General features: G+C 53.0%; 1 protein-coding gene and 1 long non-coding RNA gene across 2 annotated transcripts; one reads left to right on the top strand and one right to left on the bottom strand.

The window, feature by feature from the left end:
- Nucleotides 1-13,030: 13,030 nt before the first annotated feature.
- On the bottom strand, nt 13,031-20,127 carry LOC140598627 (uncharacterized). The gene is made up of 2 exons (XR_012001125.1): nt 18,956-20,127; nt 13,031-14,771 (listed from the first exon to the last, which is right to left on the bottom strand). It is a non-coding gene; the product is annotated as an uncharacterized lncRNA (long non-coding RNA).
- Nucleotides 20,128-20,312: 185 nt separating this feature from the next.
- On the top strand, nt 20,313-23,951 carry ZNF503 (zinc finger protein 503). Its single transcript, XM_072756318.1, has 2 exons — nt 20,313-21,057; nt 21,880-23,951. Exons 1-2 carry the CDS (start codon nt 20,746-20,748, stop codon nt 23,518-23,520), a joined length of 1,953 nt encoding a protein of 650 aa, XP_072612419.1. The 5' UTR covers nt 20,313-20,745; the 3' UTR covers nt 23,521-23,951.
- Nucleotides 23,952-24,293: the final 342 nt, after the last annotated feature.

Here is a 24,293-nt window from a genome sequence, read left to right as displayed (position 1 = left end):
CATCCTCTGCCTGGCTTTTAGCTGTTTTTGCGCCCCCACCCCTCTTGTTTCCGATAGGTGATCACACCCAGGGGGCCAGCTGACTAGGTAAGGGACAAATAATAGGGGAAATCACAAAAAAAAATGAGGCTAGCTCAGATTGACGTGGGCTTTGAAATGTAAGCTGATGACAACATAGAACTACTGAAAGCTCTTGAGCAGAGGAGAAATTTGTTGAATTTGGCGGGGAAGGGCTCCTCTAAAACCAGACTGGATTCACCTTCCCTTACTGCCTTCAGCTTAGGAAGTTATCTTCAGAAGAGAAGAACAAGTAGGAGGGAGAAGAACAGGAAAGGAGGGAGAAGAAGAAGGATCTGTATCTCTGGGTCAAAGAAAATCGGAAGAGGAAGGTTGAGGACATCCTGCTACTTCCTCATCATTTTCTTGAGCAAAAAGGAAAATTAAATAACAAAGGTAAAGTTCTTCAGGTAATATGGCCCTCCCTTTGGAAGGGGGAGAGAGCAAAGGAATGCTGAGATAAGGTTGGCCCAGGAGGTGAATAAATGATTCCTTCCCAACACAGGAAGTTTACAAAAGTGAACAGCGGAGACACATCTTGCTTGGGGCTTCATCTTGAACACATCTCTTTCCACTTTGGCCCCAGAAGCACGGAGGGGAAGTGACTGCTCACGGGGTCATCCAGATTCTTCTTCAGTTCCCTCCCTCCATTCCAGTGGGCAACTGAGAGTGAGCTGCAGTAGACCCCTGCCTCACCCCATTTTCTCCCACAGCTCCTCTGCCCCAGCTTCCAAAGACTAGGCACTCAGGGTATACATAACGAAGACATACACTTCAGGAAAGATGTGTGCTCAGACATCTGCAGTACTATGTCAACAAGAAGCCCTGTAATTGTGATCCTATTTCCTGTACCCAAAATTGAGACAGGTACCCCAACGTGTACAGTATATTCATGGGGACTACAGAACAGAAAGTTCAAATCAGATCTGGGCAACTAATCCTGAGCCTATGAATTCTGGAGCTCTAACACTTGCAAATGGAGAGTGAGAAAGTTCAACACCACTAGACATTTCTTTATCACCCTTGATGAAGAGGGCAATATTTTATTCCTACTGTCATCTTTGTTATTATTATCCTTTGGCAGAAAAGGCCCTTCCCCCTAGAGTTCTTCCTCCATCGCATTCCTGCGGACAAAAAGGAAAATCCTGTTTATTTGCAATCAAGGGAGTTGATTCTGGGGTCGTCCAGAACCAGTGAAACAGGAACTGATTTCTTAAAATCCTCCAACTCTGTGCATCACCAGTGGAGAGGACAGGGCCAGTTAACAAAGTTTTATTAGCATTCCTACCTATCCTTAGTCGAATTTCTATTCAGCCTGGCCTCATTTCTTTCAGGCCCAACCCCTGGGCAGGTTAAGATGATTGCTGTAATTAATCATGCCCCAGCCCCTAGTTCAGACTCACCACATTCAGATTTCAATTAAAAAAAAAAAATCTGGAGGTCTGCATACAAAATGGTCTTTGTTGCTGAAGCAGCCTCCTTTCACTCTAAAAGAGGGAGTTTAGGAAAGAGGAGAGGTTTCCAGGGCCCTTGCTGCAATATTTGCATGTTTGTGAGGGATTAAGGATGATCTAGATTCCAAAACACCTCCCTGATCTCCCAACCAGAACAAATTACATTTTAAAATATATACATTAAATGCAATCATAATGTTTGGCATGATTATTCGTGGCATAAATGTTAGTTTATTATTACTGTATACTATTATAATTATCATTGCCATTAATTCTCAGTGCCTGAGTTCCCTGCTCTTTGGATCTTAAAAGATACTGTGGCTATTGTTTCTATTAAAATGCAAACATTAGCAGGGAGTGGGGAAGGGAGTAGGTTTGAGAAAGGTGGGTGGAAGAGGGGTTTCTGCTTTTCACTGCATATGTTCTGTGATTTTTGCACATGCATTACCCTGCCTTTGTAATTAAAAAATAATGGAGAAGATTGGATGGAAGGGTCAGGAAAAGAGAAGTCATAGCTGGAACTGCTACCTGGTAATCTCTTAGCATTATTTTCACAAATCCTGAAAACAGCAATTTGCCCGGAACTTGCTGGATGCTCTCAGTCCTTGGGAGGGGGGAGGGGGGCAGAAGGGAGGTTATCTCTGGTTTGAGGACAGAGGCTCATAGTGGACTTTTGAGAAGGAAAAAAAACATGGACCAGAAGAACCTGTTCAACTGTCCTGTGGGGGAGAGAGAAGCACGTCCAAGTGCCAGATTCCCAACTTGGCTTGGAGAGGTTCTACCCTTTAGAGGTTGATAAGCCCCCCCACCCCCCCAATTAAAATGTACAGGACTGGGGCACCTGGGTGGCTCAGCAGTTGAGCAGCTGCCTTTGGCTCAGGGCATGATCCTGGGGTCCTAGGATCAAGTCCCGCATCGGGCTTCCCACAGGGAGCCTGCTTCTCCCTCTGCCTGTGTCTCTGCCTCTTTCTCTCTGTGTCTCTCATGAATAAGAAAATAAAATCTTTTTTAAAAAATTAAAAATTAAAAAATAAAATGTGTAGGACTCAGCAAATGAGATTCTGATTCCACAGATGCAGCCCTCACATGTATATTTTCTCAAGTACCCTCAGGTAATTTGGACTGTGGCCACCAGACTTGCTGCTTTAGAAATCATTTACTGCAACTACTGATTGAGGAAACTGAGACCAAAGACACGGAAGGGACTTGTCCCAGGCCGCCCAGCACAGGAGCAGCTGACCCTGGGCCAGAATTCTCATCTTCTGAAGGAAATAAAATGGGACTTCTACTACATCCCAGTAAGAAGAGGGTGAAGAGACTGGGGAAGAGCACCAGAAAGGTGCCATTTCACATCTAATCACTTCTTGTCACGTCCTAACCATCTTCCTCATACCAAGCCCCATACTGATGGATCAGAAATAACATTTTCAAAGTTATATCTTCAAGGAAATGGCTATTAATGTTCTTCCTCTCCTTTTAGAGCGCTGAGGAATACATATTAATTTTCTCTCTACTTATATTGCCTATTTGCAAATTGTATTCACTACCCAGTGCTCCAATTTGTCCTACCCCTGAAGAGATTATGATGAATAAATGTGTTCCTGGAAATAAAGTAAAATACAAAATTTGTCACTGAGATTTATTTTTATAATTATTTACAGGGATTATTTTAGAATATGTGGGGGGCAATAATAATAATGCACACAAGAGGGTTTTGCCATGATTTACCAATATTAATTCAGAGTCTCTTCCCACTTCTCCGAAAGGAGCCCCAGCTCTCTCTCTGTAGCTCTAAGCCATTGGCAAAGCAAGTCTCAGCTGGACTTGTATCACCAGTACCGGAAAGCTGAGGGTCAGATGAAGTGCTGGGCAAGTCTTGTAGTGGCCAGTACCCTGGCCTACAAGTCCTGGGTTCGAGACCTAGTTTTGCTATTATTAACTGGGTGCCCTTTGCTGAATCCTTTCATTTATGAGGTCCTCAGTTTTCTTAAATGTAAACTAACTGACCTAAGGAGCAATTTGCTACTAAAATAAAAACACAAGTAAGTATGTACATCTCCCCAAAATAAGGAGAGGGAATGTGCTCATTGATAAATATTTCTTGATACCTACTAGGTGTCAGGTACAGACAATAAGGAACAAGACAGATACAAATTTATTCCCCTAAGGCTATATTCTGGTGGGAGGACACAGGTAACAAGTAAATAAATAATTTCAAGTCTGTGAAATGCATAATTTCAGGTAGCACTGTGATATGCCATGAAGATAAAAGCAGATAATGTGAAGTAGTGATGGAGGGCGGGGGGAGGGGGGGTGCTGATTTGGATACAATGTCCAAGGTCTCTGATAGCTGTTCAGAGCATTTCACCTGTGAAATCCTTGATGGGCAGACTTTACCCACATGAGCCAGACTTTACTACATGAGCCAGACTTTAGCCCCTCTCACAAAGCTTTCTGATGCACAAACTGCACAGCCTCAGATGGGTAAGGGAGTGTTCTGGGAAGGCTTCGCTAAGAGGAGCAACATTTGGGAGGAAATCTGAATAATAACATGGAGCCAACCACAAGAAGACTCGGGAGAAGGATCCTCCAAGCAGATAGAACAGCAAATGCAAAAGCTATTATTGTTCTCCTAGTCTCATGTTATTGTGTTGCCATTTTGCTTATGCCTGAGTAATGAACTTGAGCTCAAGTGCTTCCCAGGGCACAGTGTCACTCCAGCCAGAAAGAGGAATATCCCAGGTGTAGCCGCACCAGCCTTTGGATTGCTGCTCAGCTCCAAACCCCAGGTGGGCAGAAGCCTCAAGATGCTGCAGCTGCAAGCAGAGGCACTCATGGGGCATTCACAGAGGCTCTACAGTCCTAATAAGTATGGTTTTCTTGGAGAAGAAAACATGGAAGGATCACTGACTTTTATACATGACCTCACTGGCACAGACTCTCACAGACACACAAAAGCACATAAACATATGAGTAAGTGAATAGGCACACAGGCCAATGTTGGATTCATGGGTTCCATCTCATCACTACAGTCTGAACTCTGAACCCCAATCTGGGACACTCTGGTCTCCCATCTACTGCAGTAGCTACCAGTGGCCAGTAGAGAATACAGAAATTTTAAATAATCAGTACTTAGATTAGAATCTGGAGTGTTTATAGCTTATGCTGAGGTACTAGAAATTCATTCATTCGATTCATTCATTCAAAAAATATTTACTAAGTGCCTGCTGTGTGCTTGACACTAATCTACATTCTGGGGACAGAGCAGTAGAGAACGTTTCTATCCTTGTGGCTCTTAATTCCAGTGTAAGGAGAGATAATAAGCAAGTAAATACCAAATATGTCAGGTGATGATAAGGGCTGTGGTGAACAATAGAGCACAGAAAGGGGATAAGAAGTCCCAGGGGGAAAATGGGGTGATCGGGGAAGGCCCGGTTAAGAAAGTGATATTTAAGCCAAGACCTGTAGGAAACAAGGGAGAGCCAGGTGCACATCTAGGAGGAAAATGTTCCAGGCAGCTAGAACAGCAAGTGCAAAGGCCCTGAGGCAAAAGAGTGCCTGGCAGGTTGGGAAACAGCAAGGATGTCAGGGTGGCTAGAGTGGAACAAACAAGAGGAAGAATAATGCAAGTGAAATCAGGAGCCAGGGTATGGTGTGAGGAGGGGAAGCAGATCATCTAGGGCCTGATAGACTAAGACTAGGATTTGGGGCTTGTTCTCCAAGTAAGATGGGGAGCCTTGAATAAAGGACCCATATTTTGTAAAAACTGCTCTGGCTGTTGTATTGAGAATAGACCATGGAGAAGGAAGATTAGAAACAGAAAGAACAGACTATGTATGGTAGGATTCCTGAAGACAGTGAAGAGTGCCTACATATATTTTCAAGACGACATCAACAGAATTTTCTGATGATTTGGACATGGAGAGCATGAGAAACACAGGAGACAAGAGTAACTCCAAGGTTTGACCTGAGCAACTGGAAAGATGAAGTTGTCATACTGAAATGGATGAGCAAGTTAGCAGATGGAAGGACCAGGGGATCACTTTTGGACCTAAGAAGTTTGAGATGTGGGATGCCTGGGTGTCTCAGTGGTTGAGTGTCTGCCTTTGGCCCAGGGCATGATCCTGGAGTCCCAGGATTGAGTCCCGCATCGGGCTCCCTGCATGGAGCCTGCTTCTCCCTCAGCCTGTGTCTCTGCCTCTCTATCTCTCATGAATAAATAAGTAAAATATTAAAAAAAAAAAAAAAAGACGAAGAAGAAGTTTGGGATGCTTCTGAGACATACAAGCAGAAAGGCCAAAGAGCCAGTCCGTACACAAATGTAGACTTAAGGAAGCAGATATGAACTGGAGTTCTCAGCTTCTAGATGGCATCTAACGCCACGAGACAGGATGAAAATGATCTGGAGATTAGGTCCTAGAGCATTGACAGTGAGAGGTCAAGGAAAAGGAGAGAAATGACAGAAACTGAGAATGAGCAGCTGCAGAGGTAAGGAAGAACCAAAACAAGTCAGACTCTAGAAGCCAAGAAAAAAATGATTAAAAAAAAAAAAAAAGATGAGGTTCTAAGGACCAATTCAGCCAAGGCCCACCAGGGAATGCTGAAAGCACTGGGTGAACAGGAAATTCACAGATTACCTATAAATTACAAACCGAAAATGTACCTTTACAGTGGAGGGATCTGGTGGTCACAACCCTACCCAAGAACCCAAACTTCACATCTCCCAGGGTAAGACAGCCTGATAATATGGGCCTCTAGTGTGATGCAATGGGAAGTACACACTACTCACATGCTATTCTTGCCAAAATGTCTGACCAGAATCTACTCATGAGGAAAGAGACAAATCTAGAAGTGAAACATTCTTCAAGATAACTGAGCTACACTGTCCAAAATGTCAATACCATGGGGGGGGGGGGGGAGGGAAGAATGTTTTAGATAAAAATGGACTAAAACATGACAACCAAGAGCAATGCATGATCTTTTCTTGGATACTGAAACTAGGGAAAAGAAAAACCACTAAAAAGACCTTTTAGTGACAATCATGAACGTTTACCTTTGAACCATTTCATGATGTTACTGGTGATATTAAATTAATATAGCTTTTCTTAGGTGCACTAATTGTATTGCGATTTCATAAGAGAATGTTCTTTTTCTTAGGAGATGCAAGCTGAAGAAATCAAGTTGCCTACAGCTTCCAAATGGTTCAGAAAAAAATAATGCTAAAAAAAAAGAAAAAAGAATGTGTGTGTGTGTGTGTGTGTGTGTGTGCGTTTCTAAGAGAGAGAAGAGAACATGGTAACATGTGAGCAGCTCACGAGTCTAGGTGAAGGGAAATGGGCATTCATTATCCAGTTCTTTAAATTTTTTTATAAGTTTGAAAAATTTTATAAATAAAATATTAAGGAATAAGAGGGAAAATAGAGTGCTACTCAAGGTCAAGTAAGTTGAGGACAAGTAATTAACCATTGAATTTAACAGCAGGGACGTCATCAGTGACTTGAAGACAGGAAGGGAGCAAAAGAGGCAGGCAGGGGCCAGACCAGAAAGACCTACATAAGCCTCTCTTTGAGCACAATGGGAGTAAAGTGGATACATTTGTTTTCTAGGGCAACAGGCCTGACAATAGTAGGAAAGCTGATTGGAAGAGGAGAACAGGGTCAGGAACCTGTCCTCACAGGCTCTGAAAGTACACCTGACCCCCATGAAGGGTAGAGAGGGCCCGAAGGGAGAGACTGCAGCCCAATTGCCAGGACTTGATGTCTATTTGCCAGGCAAGGATGGAGGAGCCAAGATGGTACCATATAGCAATGTACACATTGTGGGGTGGGGGACTCCATGCAATTAAAAAGCCATATGTGCTGTACCATCCTACAGAGAGGAAGCAGCAGATAGGACACTCTAGAACCAACAGCCACATGTGACAATGTAAATGCAGTGAACTTGAGGACCTGCTGAATCATTCTCTCACTGCGCTCAGTGTATCTGACAGTGTGAGCCAAGTTCAGTGTGTTGGGTATGACAGTGACCTGGTGATGTCTTTGTTCATGAAGTCTCATCCTGGGAATCCCTCTCCCCATAATCCCTTCTATGTCTTGCTCACCCTTGTTGACAAGCTTTCTCCAATGATCCAGCCCTCAGTGACTGCTCCAGGGTCTGAAACATCATTGTAAGGACTCTTACATGTGCCTGGCATTGACTCCTGCTATCTGGTGTTGTTATATACATTCGTATCTGTCCTAACTAGGTGGACAACTCCTTGAGTATAGAGAACCCAGTTTATATGGCAAGGTATTCTCAAGTTTGCCCAGAATAGGTGATCTATAAACTGAAGAAGACAGGGAGAGAGGGAGGGAGAAAATGAAGGCCATAGCCTAACACTTCCCCTAAAAGCTCACCATGCTGACCCCAAGCCCTGGGATCACACTTCTCACTTCTATAGGTTGGAGTGGAGTTACTCGGAGGCCATTGCTTTCAAGCCCCCCAATTCCCAAGTTAGAACCTCTGGTAAGAAGCCTCCCTGAAACAGCCTACAGTGCTCTCTCCTGAAGCTGTTTGCAGTAAGTGACTCACCCAATTAAGAGCATCTACATAACAAAGCCTCACCGGGCTGCAGAGGTCACAGAGACTGTGAAGTGTGTCTTTAGTGTGTGCAGCAGAGAAGGTTCACTAATTACCAGTCATTTCCACCCCTCAAGAGCCTGTCAGCCTTTGAGATGCAGGGGATAAAAGAATCCCCAAATTCCCACCCCACACCAATCATTTCTCCCTCCCATACCCTCCCCTGCATTTCAAACCTGTGACTAATAAGTGCCAGGGATGGGCCTCTGCCCACCTGACTCAGAGGAGGAAGGAGAAAAAAGAAGTTGCTTTGATTGGGAGCATTTTTCAGTAAAAGGAAACTGGGAAGAGCATGGAAGCAAGGAGACTTCTGGAGGCACTGCATCATTGTCTCCATTCAACAAACAAACAAACAGAAGTATTGTGTTTTCCCTATTTATAAAAGCAACAAATGTTCGCAGTAGGAACTACAGGTGAGCAAGAAGAAAGTTAAAATCACCCACGAGCCCATTCCCTAAGTGACCAGTGGTTGGTTACATAGACACCCTGGCAGCCTGCACTCTAGGTGACACGCATTAACTGTGGGTGTGTGTGCATGTCCCTATTCTTTCATAACCAGCTTTATTCATTTAACGATCTCTAACATCTCTCCCCTTGGATACATAGAAAGGACGGTAGAGCTCACAGGATGCTGAACTGAGCTTCCAGAGAAGGTGAGTTTGGACCTTAGAGCTTGAGAGGGAGGCATTTCCAGAACTTCTGAAAGCTGAAGGAGGCCACTGTGAGGCAGGAAAGAACAGTGACTTTGGAATGGGGGCAAATGACTTCCTCTCTATGAACCTCAGTTTCCTCATCTGTAAAATGGGAATAACAGTACATGTCTTCTAGGACTGTTGTGAGGATTAAAAGAAACCATGGAAAGGACTACACAGTCATTGGATGTTTTATTATTCATTTTAATAAGGGTTCATTTATGCCTAATTTATCTTAGCCCTCTGCTAGTGTGAGTTAGGAATACAAAGAAGGCATCTGGTTGGCGCTGGAGGATCTTAAAATCTAACTGGGAACTGGAACACACACATACACACACACACAAAGTAAACAATATGAATTTAAATAGCTAATAAAAGATATCATCAATTAGTAGATAGCTAAGTGTCAGATGAGTGGTACTGACTGCACCCCAGGGGGTCAGCAGCAAGAAAGAATGTAGGGGGATCATCATCATCATCACTTTGAGCACTTTCTATGTGCTGGGCACATGCATTGCCTCATTTAATATACCCATTGGCCTGAGAGGTAGGTACCATTATTACATTCATTTTGCACAAGAGGAAACTGAGACTTCAGAGGGATTAAGAACTTTGCCCCCAAGTCACACATGTAGGAATTGTGGCAGTACTGTTCTTTGGAACCAAGGAGCTGGACCCCAGAGCCCACCACGTGCTGAAGCACTATGATCTACTCAAATGGAGGTAAGGGAGGGGAAGCTGAGCCCTGAGCTAGATGGTAGAAGAGGGAGGATGTGTCCCCTTCAACTTTTGTGGTTGGAAGCAGGCCCTGCATTACAACAAACAGGAAGGAGCTTCAGATTATAAGCAGGCAAAAAAGGCCAAAACAAAGCAAAACAAACAAACAAAAGCACCACATGCCCTCTAGACAATAGCTCATGGTGATACTGAGGGTTAAGGGAATGACCAGACTTTATTTACTCCAAGAGACTCTTGGCTACTTGGCTATTTTAAAATACTATCCTTCAAGAATGTTTGAAGGCAAGAGATGCCTGGGTGGTTCAGTGATTGAGCATCTGCCTTCAAGCTCAGGGTGTGATCCCGGAGCACCGGGATTGAGTCCTACATCAGGCTCCCCATGGGGAGTCTGCTTCTCCCTCTGCCTATGTCTCTGCCTCTCTCTGTGTGTCTCTCATTAATAAATAAATAAAATCTTAAAAAAAAAAAAAGAATGTTTGAAGGCGAGTCTGTGATAGACTTCTATATTTTTTTTTTGGACTCCTGTGTTAGTATCCCAGTGATGATAACTCCAGTAGAAATAAAATTTGCCAAAGGGGACAGGTAAAGGATATGCTTGACTGCAAATATAGAAATCCCCAATGTCACTGACTTGAACAAAGAGGAATTTGCTATTTCTACTACCACAAAAATTCTGGGGGTGGGTGATTACTGGAGATGGCCCAGTGTCCCAGTGATGCCAGAATTAAGTGTCTCTCTGCCATTCTCCTGGACTTTTCGCTGCTACAGCTGTAGATATTATATCCAAGATCATAGAAGGAATTAAAGAGAGAGGAAGGGGAAGTGTCAAAACATCTGCATCATCTCCTTTGATCAGGAAAACAAGAGTGTTTCCCAAAGTTTCCCCTCTAGCTTTGCCACCTCCATACTTGTATTTGTGTCTCAAATGCAAAACTGGGTCACTTGACCATCCCTAGCTGTAAGGATTGGGAAAGACAAAAATAGGATTGTCGTGATTGGTGTAGACATTGGGCCTGGCACATTGCTACAATGGTAAGCTTAGGAAAAAGGAGGAAGGTGGATATTGAACCATATATCTAAATTCAGGTATCAGACTTGGGCATTGCAGGATTAGAAATTGGATACAAGAGCATGGAGGACAAGGAACTTCTAGGGAGAACTGGCACAAAATGGGAAAACACAGGGCATGTGGTAAGAACAAAGAAATTAGGTTTGGCTGGGGTATAGGCAGCTGCACTTTTGTAATCTACCCCATGGAAATAAAATCACTGACTACAAGGATATAGACTCAGGAAATTTTGTTAGTGAGAAAAAAACCTGATAGCAACCATTATGACTATCAACGGGGGATGGTTGAATATGGGGGTATCTTCATTCTAAGGAATACTATGTGACTAAAAATAAATAAATTACCTCTATATCTATAAACCCATTTGTTTTCAAGAAAGAATGAGTAACAGATAGCTCTAATATTTTCATTGTATACACAAGCAATAACATAATAGTCCCATATATGTGAGCACAGTTCATATGAGCCTGGTGAGTGTGTAGAAAGGGACAGAAGTTACATCCCAGCTGTTAACACTGGATATCTCAGAAGACTGAGTGGGAAATAAGGAGGAGATGGGTGAGATCATAAAGTTTGTCTTTTTGTATATTTGAGGGCTTTGCTGGTTGAAGTTAACATGTTTATTTCATAATTTTGAAATGCAACTTAAAACTTTTTAGAAGTAGTTTAGAACTAGATTAGGAAGAGTTGAATGTTTCATGTGGACGAGGGGGAGCCACTGAAGACTTGGGGACAAGGGAATGACGTGATCAAGAAAATTCGCATGAGTATGCCTAATGCATTAGAGGCAAGAGAGTCTAGAAAACGAACAGTTAGAAGGTTCTTATGGCAGCATCTCAGTCAAGAGCTAATAAGGTACTCAACTATGATAGCACTAATATATGAAGTGAGAAAGATAAAAGCTACAGGCTTGAGATATACAAGGTGGAATGGTGGGAGGGGTGGTCATGGGGGGGATCCATCACCTGTGTCAACTAACAAATCTTACACTTTGAAAATTTGAATAAATGTCTGGAAAACCATAGATACTTCTCTTCTCCAACCTCCTTGAGGATTCCCTTATTTGTTATTTACAACATATAGGTTCACAATAATATTTTCGTGAGTTTTTTTTATCCCCCTTATTAAATTGAAAACATCTCAGGATAGGAAGCCCTAAAGTATACTTACTGGTGGCCCCCAAAGTGCAAAATGAACCCCAAAAGTCATTATTCACTCATTCAGCACATTCAGTACCTCAATCTCATTATCTGTAAAACTGGACCTTCATGGCACTTACCTTATGCTGTGAGGACATAATTCACGCACAGTTCTTAGTATCTGGCATAAAGTGAACAGTCAAAAAGTGTTAACTTTTGATCTTCCTGAAAGACAGGTGGGACCCCATGATCACGGATATGTATTCCCCACTACCCGAGGGGGAGGGGGACGACTGGCCTGATTTCAGAGGATGTTCAAGAGACCCTGGGCCAGGCTGGTCTCGGGGCTACCAAGAGACCAAACTTAGACAAAGTCTTACATGCGAGTTTGGGCCCAGGTTGTTAGTGTGCATGCGCATGTGGTCCTGAGATTTAAGAACCCTAGGACAGCACGCCCAGGTGGGGGAGAGGAGCGCGGGCCCTCCGCCCCGGAGATGCTGCAGCCCAGCCAGCGGAGGCGGAGCCTAAGAGGCCGGGGCGGGGCTTGTGCCGCGGGGGGCGGGGCTCGCGCCGCAGCCTGAGGCCCCGCCCCCAGCGGAAGTGCCGCCGGGCCCGCCCCTCCCTCGCGGTGCGGGGTCCCCGGGCGGGTCCCCGGGTCGGCTCGGCCCCACGCGATTCGGCTATTAGAGGGAGTTCGGCCGGGGCCCCAACGCCGGGTCCGAAGAGGAGGACCTGGGTCGGCGTGCGTGGCCGTCTCGGGCGGCGCTCTGTCCCTCCCACTGCCCCGTCCTCCTTTCCATTCCTCTGCTACCAGCGCGGCCGCGGGCGCCGCGGGGGACCGCACAGGTAAAGACTCTGCTCCTGAGGACGCAGGTGTGGGCGCCTCCCCGGCTGGACGGGCAAGGGGGAGGCTGACGGCACGTGCCCAGCTTTTTTCCAAAGCGACTGTGTCGACGGTGGGGCTGGGGGTGGGCGGGACGCGGCCCCCGGGAGCGCTGGGGAGGTCGAGGGGGCGGGACTGAACCCCCAGAGCCTGGGAGCCGGATCATTGGTGTCCCCGCGTCTTGCGCAGGCTCCGTGGTGCCTGCGAGGTTGTGAGCTGGTTGGGCCGGGGCCGCAGCTCGAGAGGGTCATCCCCCCACCCGCTCCCCGCGGCGCCTGGGGTCTGACGGTCGCTCCTACGGGCGCGCGCAATCCGAGGTTTGCAGAATGAAAATCAATAAAATCCATGCAAATGCAAAGAACACGAAACGTGTTGGATTGTTGTTATTATTTGCGTTTGTTAAATTCTTTTATTAAAAAAAAAAAAAACAAGAAACATTTTCTCCTTGGAAAAGGTGGCTTTGGCTCGGATCAGGGCCTCGGAGAGGGACGCAAAAGGCCCCCCCCTCCGGGGTCTTCCCGCAGGGGGCAGGGGCGGGTCCTCGGTCCCGAGCCGCTCAAACTTCCCGGAGCCGCAGCGCTGGATCCAGCCGCGGGAGGGGAGCCCCCGGTGCGCTCGGCTTCCGGATAAGGCTTTCCCCTGCGCCTCATTGTCCGCACTTTAGGGAGATGCACCCCCCTCTCCACTCGCATTTCCCCGGTTCACCACCTCCACGCCACGGGGGCCGTGTCTCCTCCCCTCCCCCCCCCCCCAGCTCTCCCCGGCGCTTTAAATAATGATATTTGCATGCAGGGAGCGATTCATAAATATGTCAGGGCCGGTGAAATATAGGCAACATTTCAAACTTTCTATTTAAAAAACATGAATTATGGCCGCGGAAAATGTGTTCCCATTTAAAGGCGATACGAAGTATTTGGTGTCTCGTCCCCGGGCCCATCCATCACGCAGACAATAAAGAGAGTTTTTCGCCCTGACACCCGCGATTTATGGGCGCCCTTCTCTGCCCTCATCACTCACCCGCCGCGGCCAGCCCGGCGACAGGCCCCGCGGAGAGACCGGCAGCCGCCCCCCACCCCCGCGCCGGCCCGCGCGCGCACTTTGCGCCCTCGCCGCCCCCCCAAGGCCGCGGCTCCCAGGGGGGAAGCGCCCGCTCCAGGGAGCTGGGAGGTCGACGGTGACGGTCTAGGCAGCCGAGCGGGAGCTGAAACCACCTTCGTCCTCTCACCCCCGTGCAAGCCTGTCTTAGGGCCGGGGCCGAGCGCGCCCAGAAGCGGCCTTGCGGGCCGGCTCAGCGTCCCGGCCTCGCCCGCCAACCGCGGCGCCGCGCCTCTAAGTTTCCAGCGCAGCCCGCCGGGGGTTATTCACGCGGGGGTTCGAGGTGAGCGGAGAGGACTGGGCCGGGGGTTCCCCAAGCCGATTGCTAGGCATCCCGCCCCGGGGAAGGCGAGCTGGTCCCCCGGCCTTCCCTGCGAGCCCTGCTGGGCGGACGCTTCTGGGCAGAGCTCTTTCTGCAACTTTTACAAAGCTTCCTTCTCCCTGGTGCGATCCCCACCAACACATGCTGGGCGTCCGCTACCCACTGGAAACTATTTTTTACCGACGGAGGCCGAGGGGTTGGCGAGAAATAAGGAAGGGGAGGCGCCTTCCCTAGGGTTTCGCCTCGGGCCAGGCTCGGCCGCCCCAAGCCTCCTTCAGCCGGCGCCCCCACCTTGCGCGCGCGCGCGCACCAGCGCGCGGTCCTGCCTAAGTCGCCACCGGATCGTTGTGGCAAAGTTGCGTCGAAGAAAGTTCGGGCTTCTTTTGCCTCGGCATTTGCTTTCAGTTTTCGCCGAGGGCGGACTCCGCCCGGCGGGTTCCCGAGGCACACCCCCCCCCCAGGGATGGGGGCTGCCGGGCACCGCGGGGCAGCAAGGGGCCGCCCCCGGCCTGAGGGCGCTCACAGCCCAGTCTCCTTTGGAGGCCGGACCTGCAGCCGCAAGATCACCGAGGAGCCACCTCGCGTCCCACGCTGGGCCGATGCGTCTGCATACACTCGAACCGGGAGCCGTTTCCTGCCGGATGCCTGCGAGCTGCATTTATTCGGATCCTGGAGGCGCAAACCGCAGAGAAATCCCGTCGATTCTAAAAACGACAAGGTTGAATTTATTAGAGCAAGATTCATGTGTAAGTGCAGGGAGATGAACATTATACAAACAGCTCCACGTCTAGTGTGAACGGAAGATCGCTTCCGGTTTCAAGGGCATGTAATATAACCATTTGAACGTTTAGATCTATAGAAGGATATAAAATATTATTAAATTCTTGGGTGTGTACACATACAGTTTAGTTAGAAAAATTCTAGAGCAAGTTTGTTGTTGTTGTTTTTAAAACAGTTCCTGCTTGAATGCAATTCCAGCTCGAGATAGCCTTCATGTCCCAATAACCACCCAGCGAATATTTCCTATAACCAGAGTGAGTTCTGCTAGGTTGAAGGGTGCATGCATTATGTGTGCCTCTTTAAATATCTGCGGAGGAGCAGAGGTGAAATAAATACATTTAAGGAGAGCAAGCACACAGATAATTGAACTGCATCGCTACAATATTTCCGGGCATGGAAATAAATATTACTACCAGGTGGCCTGCAGAAGGTGTGCACAAATAGGGGGGCTTTCGGGAACCCGGGGTGGGAGCCACGGGTGCTGCAGCTCTGGACACCGAGCACGCTGAGGTGGGCTCTATTCCATATCCTCGACCTCGGACAACGCGGTGACTGCTGGGCGAGGCACTGCCGGGACGGCCAACACTGCCTTGCCTCCGGGGTTCTCCATGATTCATGCTGCAAGAGGAAGACTTCAACAGGCGCTGAACCTGGCATTTGGGGTCATAGGACCTGGGGTCATGCCGGCGGACCTTTCCCCCTTAGCTACTTCAGTGACCCCACAATCCTGGCTCCAGCGGGCTAGGCAGTGGCCATTTGGGCCTATGGATTTGGAGCAAGAGCTCAGAAAAAAAGACAGGTCGTGCTTGATCCCAAGGTGTCTCAAAGCGCAAAGCTGGAGGACACCGGAGGCCAGGATTTTGCTTCCATGCGGAGTCTGGGCCCCACCCAGCCGGGGAGCTCCAGTTTGAAGCCATAGAAGTGATTATCTGACTGCATTTACTTATTACGTGTTAGGCACCCCCTCACAGACTCAGTGCTGAAGCCCAGATGCCCGGAGGGTCTCCTCCACACACTTGCTAAGCTCAAGCAACACCAAAAGCGAGGTCCGCGACGTTGTAGCTGTGAAAGTCCAAGGCCAGATACTTATTCCAGAATAGGGCTCTTGCAACAGTCCAACCATCACACTGCCCTGGTCCTTTTTTTCTCATCCCTCCAAGCGTACCCAACCCTGGCACAGGCGCAGAGCTTCTGAGAGCCCCTGCTTGGGGAGAAATTAGGCAGGACTTTGTCAGGAGTTCCTGTAAATTGCACACACTCCTGAGGCAGCCCTGCCGCAGAGAAATAACCCGGACCCTAAGAATGCCCTGCTTCAGAAAGTGTGACTGTGCCAAAGTGGTCTATACTGTGTACCGAGAGGAGGGAGAGAGAATAGGAAATATTCCCTGTCAAGTAGGAAAGGGGGGAAAGGAAGAGGAGAAAAAAAAGAATAAAATGGTTAGGGAATCTAGAAAGAAGTGGGTGGGAAACAAAAAAAAGAGAAGAGAGGAAAGAGGAAAAAGTCAAGAGAGGCGATCTGAAAAGCGTACAGGCGATGGCGAGGCCCTGGGACCAGACCCTGGCTCCGGCAGGCCCGGTGGCACCGCAGGCCGGAGAAGAGGTGAGGGCCGCCCAGGCCGGTCCCCCACCAGCCCTGCGAATCTGGGCCCTGCTCCCAGTCCGGAGGGGCGGGCCCGGGTCCAGCGGCCGCCGCCTGCTCCTGCTCTCCCCCCTCCCGGGGGACCACAAGGCGGGGCGGGACCGTGGTGGGGAGGCCCCCAGGGGCGCGCGCCAGTCCCGGACTGTTGGGGCGCTCTGGACCAGGCTTTCCAGCTCGCCGGGCCTGACCTGTCAGGCGGATTATCTTCGAGGGAGATTAATAGGGGAGGCGGGCTGCAATAATAATCGTTTTGTTTGATGTGACAACTCTGATAGGCGTTGATTTACTTACAAACTGATAGGCTTTTAATTGAGCGCCTCCGCCGAGCCCGAGATGAAAGGGAAGCGGCGGTGAAAGGCGGCCCGCCTGCCCTCCGGCCTCAATACTGATTAGCCATCTCGACAGTGAATAGTTCAAGGCATTTTCAAACTTTTTTCCTCAGCTCTCTCGCCTTCCTTCTCCTCCCACCCCCTCCTCAAATATCTGCCATGCCCACTCCTTTTTTAGAGAAAACAAATCATTTACACTGTGTGCAAATAAAATCCGCAGGACATCCACGCCAACCGCCTCTGGGGCTGCAGGCTTTAGGCCTAGTGCGGAGTAATTAATAACTCCCCCACCCCCAAGGCCTCCAAGGCCTTCAGGGATTTGGCCTCCCCGGCGAGGTGCGCAGGCTCCGAGGCCGGCGCCTCCCGAAAGCCCGGGGCGCGCAGGCCCCCAGGCGCCCCCGTGCGCTCGGACCTTCCGAGTCGGGGTTTGCGAAGAGCAGATGCACGCGGACCACGGTCCCCCCGCGCGCGCGGCCCGGCGCAGGCCAGCGAGCGTGTGCGGCCGCTCGAGGCACGCCCCTCCTGGGGCACGCGGGGCCCACTCTCTGGTGCCCGCAAGGCTTTCGGTGCCGGGGTTGATGCCCGAGAACCGCCCGATGTACAGAGAAAGCTACTGGGATTCCAGGAGAGGCAAAGAACTGAGTCTGGGGCCGGGGGGGGGGGGGATTCTCCGGGGGGGCGGGGACGGGGCGGGAGGAGACGCCCGCTGTCACCGCCAGCTCTGGCCACCGCCCCCAGCCTTGGGGTCCCGGCGTGTCGAGGAGGCTGCGGCGACGCGCGGCCCACGGCTGGGCTCGCGGAGCTGGGAGCTCTACGGTGGATGCCGGCCGACACCTCGACAGCCGCGCGCTCCGCGACGCAGACACCATCACGCCCGCAGGACGTCGGCGGCCTCCCGCACCCGCTGCCCCGCAGAGACAGCTGAGGACTGTCCTGCCCTCCGAAACTCCCCAAAGATTATTCAGACCACCTTCACAACCTCGCGTGTGGCCTCACCGCCGTCTCACGGACTCACCTTCCTCAGGTGCCGCACAGTTCAAATCCCCTTGAACGCAGGTGTGTGCTTACACCTACACACACGCACGCACACACCCCGACCAACAGCAGCCCCAAACACACACCGCCTCCCTTTCCTCTTCTCCATCCAGATCATCTGTAGTCAAGTTACGGTCTCATCAAGTTTACCAACCCAAAGGATCAAGGGATAAGACGAAAACGCAGGAAGAGAATGCCTACGAGAAAATTCTAAAACTCACCCCAGAAAGTTCTCGGTACCTGCGTGGAATGGGAGAGAGACAAAAAGGCGGGGGTGGTGGTGGTGGTGGATGGAGTGGTGAGAGAGGAGAGGGCGAGCCTGCGGAGGGCAGGTCCCAGCCCCGACCCCCGCCGTCCGGGGCGCAGCGCCGAAGGAAATCGGGTGGCCAGCCCCGGCCCCTGCCCCCCGCGCGGGTGCAGACCGGCTCCGGGCTCCCCGCGCTCCCTGCCCTACCATTTATCAAAGGACTTGACAACAAAAGAAGAGCCGGGGCGGAAAAGTGGGGGAGGGGAGATTCAAAGTCGTCCAAGTCCTTCCGAGGAAGGGGTAGTGTCCTCCTCCTGCCCCCTTTCCAGTTTCTGCGAGTTTCTGGAGGCGACCTCCGAACTCGCTCCGGACGCTCCCCAAGAAAGCCCTGAGAACGCACACAGCGGCACGGACGTACACACACACACACACACTGTGCACCCAGCTCCAGGTACACGGAGGCACGCACAGCGCCTCCCCTCTTCCTTCCAAACCGCCCGAGTGACGGTGCAAATCGAGGGGAACACGGCAGTCCCGCTCCGCTTCCCTGGAAGACCCAAGTTCCTACAGGCAGCCGCCCCCTCCCGCTCGCCCCTTCCCTCGGCTTCCCCTCCGCAGCTCAGTCCCCGCTCGGCGTTCCTAGGAATTCGAGCGAGCAGCCCAGAGTAAGCCCGGCCACCCAGCCCGCGGGGACACCGCAGGGTGGGAGCGGGTTGGGGAGGGGGCCGGGGGCCGCCCGAGTCGCCTCTCCACCGTGCGCCCGAGGCCGGGCCTCCTCGCGGCCTCTCGGCCCTAGCCAGGGTCGGAAGGGAGGCTCGAGAATCAAGGTGTGTGTGGGGCGGGGGGGGGGGAACCCACCACGGACCACCGGGACTCGACACTACGTTGTGGTGTTTGGGGTCGGGGCAGCACGAAGGATGGGGTCCGCCGCAGGCTAGCAGCCCGACATCCTCACGCTCCCGAGGGACTGACTCTCCGGGGACAGAAAGCTCTCCCATCTTAGACGTCGCCGCCGCCCGCCTCGAGCGCCCGGGGCAGCTTCTCCCTCCGCGGCCCCAAGAGACCCAAGTCCCAGAGGAAGGAAGGGGTCTGTCTCTTCCACCCCGAGAGGGGCGAGGCGCGCACCTCGGGCCTGTGCCACCCTCCCGGCGCCCTGGGCACACCTGCGCACTTTACTCTCACTATTCATTTTCCTGACACACACAGCCTCTTTCCCCCTCTTCCATTCTTTTCCTTAGAGCCGCCCCCACCCCATCCCGGGGGCTGCTCCTTCCCTCCCCCCCCCCCGTTCCCCCTTGGTCTCTTCCTTACTCTCCATCTCTCTCTCTCTCCCTCTCTCTCCCTCTCTCTTTTTCCCTTCAAGTCGCACCCGCCTTGTAATCAGCAACAAAAGCTGACATAAATCACGGGCGGATTGACAAGAGCTGACAAATAACTGATTGATTGCGGTCGAGGAACATTGACAATTGATGGAGGGGTGGAGATGCCCAAAGAACTGGGGAGAGAGGGGGAGAGAGGAGAAGAGAGGGTAGCAGGGGAGAGTAAGAACGGGGGGGGGGGGAGGACCGAGTGTGAAACAGAGGAAACATGTGACCCCCGCTCCAGCCCCAATCTGCGCGTCCCCGGGCGTCACGTGGCTGGGAAGGGCTGGGAGCCCCGCGCGCAGCCCGGAGAGGAGCCGCCGCCGCCGCCGCCGCCGCCGCCGCCTCCGCTGCCCACCTAGCTTCTGGTTTCTCCGCTGCCGAACCTCGGGAAATCAAAGCGGGCGGGCGGACTTCCTCCGTCACCCGCTCCGCACCTTTCCTTACCCAGGCGGCCGCGCCGCGAGAGATTTCAATTACTGAGCGAGACAGAGTATGTGGTGTGTGGGTCCCCTGTGCACCCCTGGAGCCGACAGTCGGGCCGTTGTCCGGACTCCCGCCGCTGCGCCTTCTAGTCACTCCCTCAATCCTGTTCCTCATACGCACCCTCCTGCAAAAAAATAGGTTTCGGTTTATTTTCGAGCCCGGGAAAGGCAGGACGACGCAGAAGGAAAAAAAGAGGGAGGCGGCGGAGAGCAAACGCAGAATAAATGTCCAGCTCGTCCTCGGAGCGAAATCGAGGGAGGGGACACGCGGGAGGGGGGCGGTGAAGAAGGAGCTGCCCATTAAAACCAGCGCTGAGTCCTGGCGGCGGCGGCGGCGGCGGCGCGGGACGCGTCACATCCCCTTGACCCTCCAATCACCTCGGGCTCCCATTTGATTGGAAGGCGGCAAAGGCTTTAATCTCCCCCTCGGTGCAGCTGCTTTTGAAGTGAGTTTCCTCGCCAGAGCCCCGGCTGGACAGGCAGCGGCTCACATCGCCCAGCGCAGCGCCAGCGCCGGGTCGCCAGCGCGCAGCGCAGGGGCGCAGCCCGAGGCGGACACGGCGAGCCCCCCGGCGCGCGCGCAGCCCGGCCGGCTCCTCCCGCGCGGCCACGGCCCCGCCGCGGGCCACCCAGGATTATCCGCTTCTGGCTCCAGGCGCCGAGAGGGCGCGCCGGGTGCCCGTGGCCGCCGCACCAGCTCCTCCTCCTCCTGCTTCTGCTCCCCGGGCGAGCGCGCAGCCCGGAGCCCGCCCCGCGCCTCCCGGAGCCCTCCCCCCGCTGCTCCCATGCGTGCGGGTGGGTCATGAGCACAGCGCCCTCGCTTTCTGCCCTAAGAAGCAGTAAGCACAGCGGCGGCGGCGGCGGCGGCGGCGGCGGCGGCGCGGACCCTGCCTGGACCAGCGCGCTCTCTGGAAATAGCTCCGGCCCCGGCCAAGGCTCGTCCCCGGCCGGCAGCACCAAGCCTTTTGTGCACGCTGTGCCCCCCTCTGACCCTCTCCGCCAGGCTAACCGCCTGCCCATCAAGGTGCTGAAGATGCTGACGGCACGGACTGGCCACATTTTGCACCCCGAGTACCTGCAGCCCCTGCCTTCCACTCCCGTCAGCCCCATCGAGGTAAGGACTGTCCCCGGCTCGCGCGGGGACCCCCCCCCCCCCGCCGGCTGCCGCTCCGTGGGATTTCTTGCTCTCGGGATCTGGGGGTGGGAGTGTGGGGGGCTGGGGGCTGGGGGGGGCGGGAGGTCGGAGTGATTCAGCTCTGGGATGGGGGGAGAGCACAGTGCTCCCGAACCCGTAAAACTAGGGCGGAAAGAGGGGGAGGAGGTAGATGGGGTGTGATTGCTAGGGGACAAAGCAGCCAAAACTTATTTGTCTCTCTGGTATTAAAGCCCCAACCCCGACCCAGGCCCCCTCACTTTGGGCCCCGGAAGACGGGCGGAAGTCGAAATGCGGTTCCAAAGTCTCAATCTTAAGGTTCCCCAGAAGCTGGTATTTGCACGCAGCCTCTAAGGCGCCAACTGCCCGAGCCCTTACTCTGGATAATTGGGGATGTGCGTGTGTGTATGTGGGGGCGGGGGGGGGCGCAAAGGTATAGTCCTGGGTCTAGGAGTCAGAAACCAAAACATTTACTGAGTATTAAAAAAAAAAAAATACGGTTAGCTCTTAGAAAGGGCAGGGAATATCCTGACTTGGCCGGGGCGCGGGGCAGGCGGGGGGGGGCGGACTGCCGCCTTTCTCAAGGGCGAATGTCTGTACGTGTCGGTCTGTCTGTCCGTTTGGCGAGGAGGGTGAAGTGGTGCTGCCTAGGATTGCGCCGAGAGCTGGGAGGATCCACACTGGCGGTTGCGGAAGGGCGTTTGAACCCCAGAAGCCAGGATTCTAAAGGGTCTCCCCTTCTTTCTCTTTGTGCCACCCCCCCACCCCACGTCTGACCCGCAGCTTGATGCCAAGAAGAGCCCGCTGGCGCTGTTGGCGCAGACATGCTCACAGATCGGGAAGCCCGACCCCTCGCCCTCTTCCAAACTCTCCTCCGTCGCCTCCAACGGGGGCGGCGCGGGCGGTGCCGGCAGCGGCACCGGGGGCGACAAGGACGCAAAGTCGGGCCCCCTCAAGCTGAGCGACATCGGCGTGGAGGACAAGTCGAGCTTCAAGCCGTACTCCAAGCCCGGCTCGGATAAGAAGGAGCCGGGAGGCGGCGGCGGCGGCGGCGGCGGCGGCGGCGGCGGGGGCGGCGGCGGGGGGGTTTCGGCCGAGAAGTCCGGATTCCGGGTACCGAGCGCCACCTGCCAGCCGTTCACGCCCAGGACAGGCAGCCCCAGCTCCAGCGCGTCGGCCTGCTCGCCGGGAGGCATGCTGCCTTCGGCCGGGGGCGGCCCGGAGGGCAAGGACGACAAGAAGGACCCCGACGTGGGCGGCGGCGGCGGCGCCAGCAAGGGCTCCGGGGGCGCCTCGGCCGAAGGGGGGCCCGCGGCGCTGGCGCACGGCCGGATCAGCTGCGGCGGAGGGATTAACGTGGACGTGAACCCGCACCCGGATGGGGGGCCCGCGGGCAAGGCTCTAGGCTCGGACTGCGGCGGCTCCTCGGGCTCCAGCTCCGGCTCCGGCCCCAGCGCGCCCGCCTCCTCGTCGGTGCTGGGCTCCGGGCTGGTGGCCCCCGTGTCGCCCTACAAGCCGGGCCAGACAGTGTTCCCTCTGCCCCCCGCGGGCATGACCTACCCGGGCAGCCTGGCCGGGGCCTACGCGGGCTACCCGCCGCAGTTCCTGCCGCACGGCGTGGCCCTCGACCCCACCAAGCCCGGCAGCCTGGTCGGGGCGCAGCTGGCGGCGGCCGCGGCGGGCTCCCTGGGCTGCAGCAAGCCGGCCGGCTCCAGCCCCCTGGCCGGGGCGTCGCCGCCCTCCGTGATGACAGCTAGCTTGTGCCGGGACCCGTACTGCCTCAGCTACCACTGCGCCAGCCACCTGGCAGGGGCGGCGGCGGCCAGCGCGTCGTGCGCGCACGATCCGGCCGCGGCGGCCGCGGCGCTCAAGTCCGGATACCCGCTGGTGTACCCCACGCACCCGCTGCACGGCGTGCACTCGTCGCTGACGGCCGCCGCCGCCGCCGGCGCCACGCCGCCCTCCCTGGCCGGCCACCCCCTCTACCCCTACGGCTTCATGCTCCCGAACGACCCGCTCCCGCACATCTGCAACTGGGTGTCGGCCAACGGGCCCTGCGACAAGCGCTTCGCCACGTCCGAAGAGCTGCTGAGCCACTTGCGGACCCACACGGCCTTCCCCGGGACAGACAAACTGCTGTCGGGCTACCCCAGCTCTTCGTCCCTGGCCAGCGCCGCCGCGGCTGCCATGGCGTGCCACATGCACATCCCCACGTCGGGCGCTCCGGGCAGCCCCGGGACGCTGGCGCTGCGCAGCCCCCACCACGCGCTGGGACTCAGCAGCCGCTACCACCCCTACTCCAAGAGCCCGCTCCCCACGCCCGGCGCGCCCGTGCCCGTGCCCGCCGCCACCGGACCCTACTACTCCCCCTACGCCCTCTACGGACAGAGACTGACCACGGCCTCGGCACTGGGGTATCAGTGAGGGCGGTGGGGAGGGTCAGCGAGGGAGAGGAAGGGGCAGGGGGGAGGGAGGAGCCGAGGGGGGGGTGGGAACAGGGCAGAGGCTACTGTCACCCGCGCGTGGGGATGCCCCGGGCCAGGAGAGGGAAAAAATATATATATACCGTATCTATCTACCCGAAACAGCGACCGAGACCCGGTGGGAAACTCCTCTTTCCACCCCCACCCTCTCACCTCCCCACCCACCCAAACTTTATAAAAGTTGGAAAAAAAATATCATTTGACTTTTTATAGAAAAAGAAGGAAAAAATTAATTGAGAAAGTGTTCATCTGAGGACTGCATCGGTGGACACTGGTATTTATTTATGTTAGCTCCAAGCGGACCCGTGGTTCAAAAGTGCATTATTTAGGTTGAGCTCCGTAGGTTAAAAAAAAAAAAAAAAAAAAAAAGGAGGAGGGGTTAAAAAAAATTTAAATCTCGAGGGTAAAAGTGTGGAAAACAAACCCTCCCGTCCCTTGTAGATTATAAATAAATACAAAACCGCCACAGAACTAGAGGTCTTCTCTTTAATGTTACTTTAAAATTGCTATTATTGTATTGTACGTTCTTATTTAATGTCTGATTGAAACACAAATTTACATGCATGTTTGTTACAAAAAAAGAAAAAACAAAACAAAACAAGTCACAATTTGTCAGCTCTGATTTCAAATTGCAATTATTTTTAAGGTGTATACCATCGAAAGAGAATGGGTATTTTTTTGTATGTATTCTGGAAGAAAAAAAAAAAAAAAAGG

This window comes from Vulpes vulpes, chromosome 4 (genome assembly GCF_048418805.1).
Source record: "Vulpes vulpes isolate BD-2025 chromosome 4, VulVul3, whole genome shotgun sequence".
Taxonomy (NCBI): domain Eukaryota; kingdom Metazoa; phylum Chordata; class Mammalia; order Carnivora; family Canidae; genus Vulpes; species Vulpes vulpes.
The sequence above is the reverse complement of the archived record's forward strand: the minus strand, read 5'-3'. Positions and strand labels throughout refer to the sequence as shown.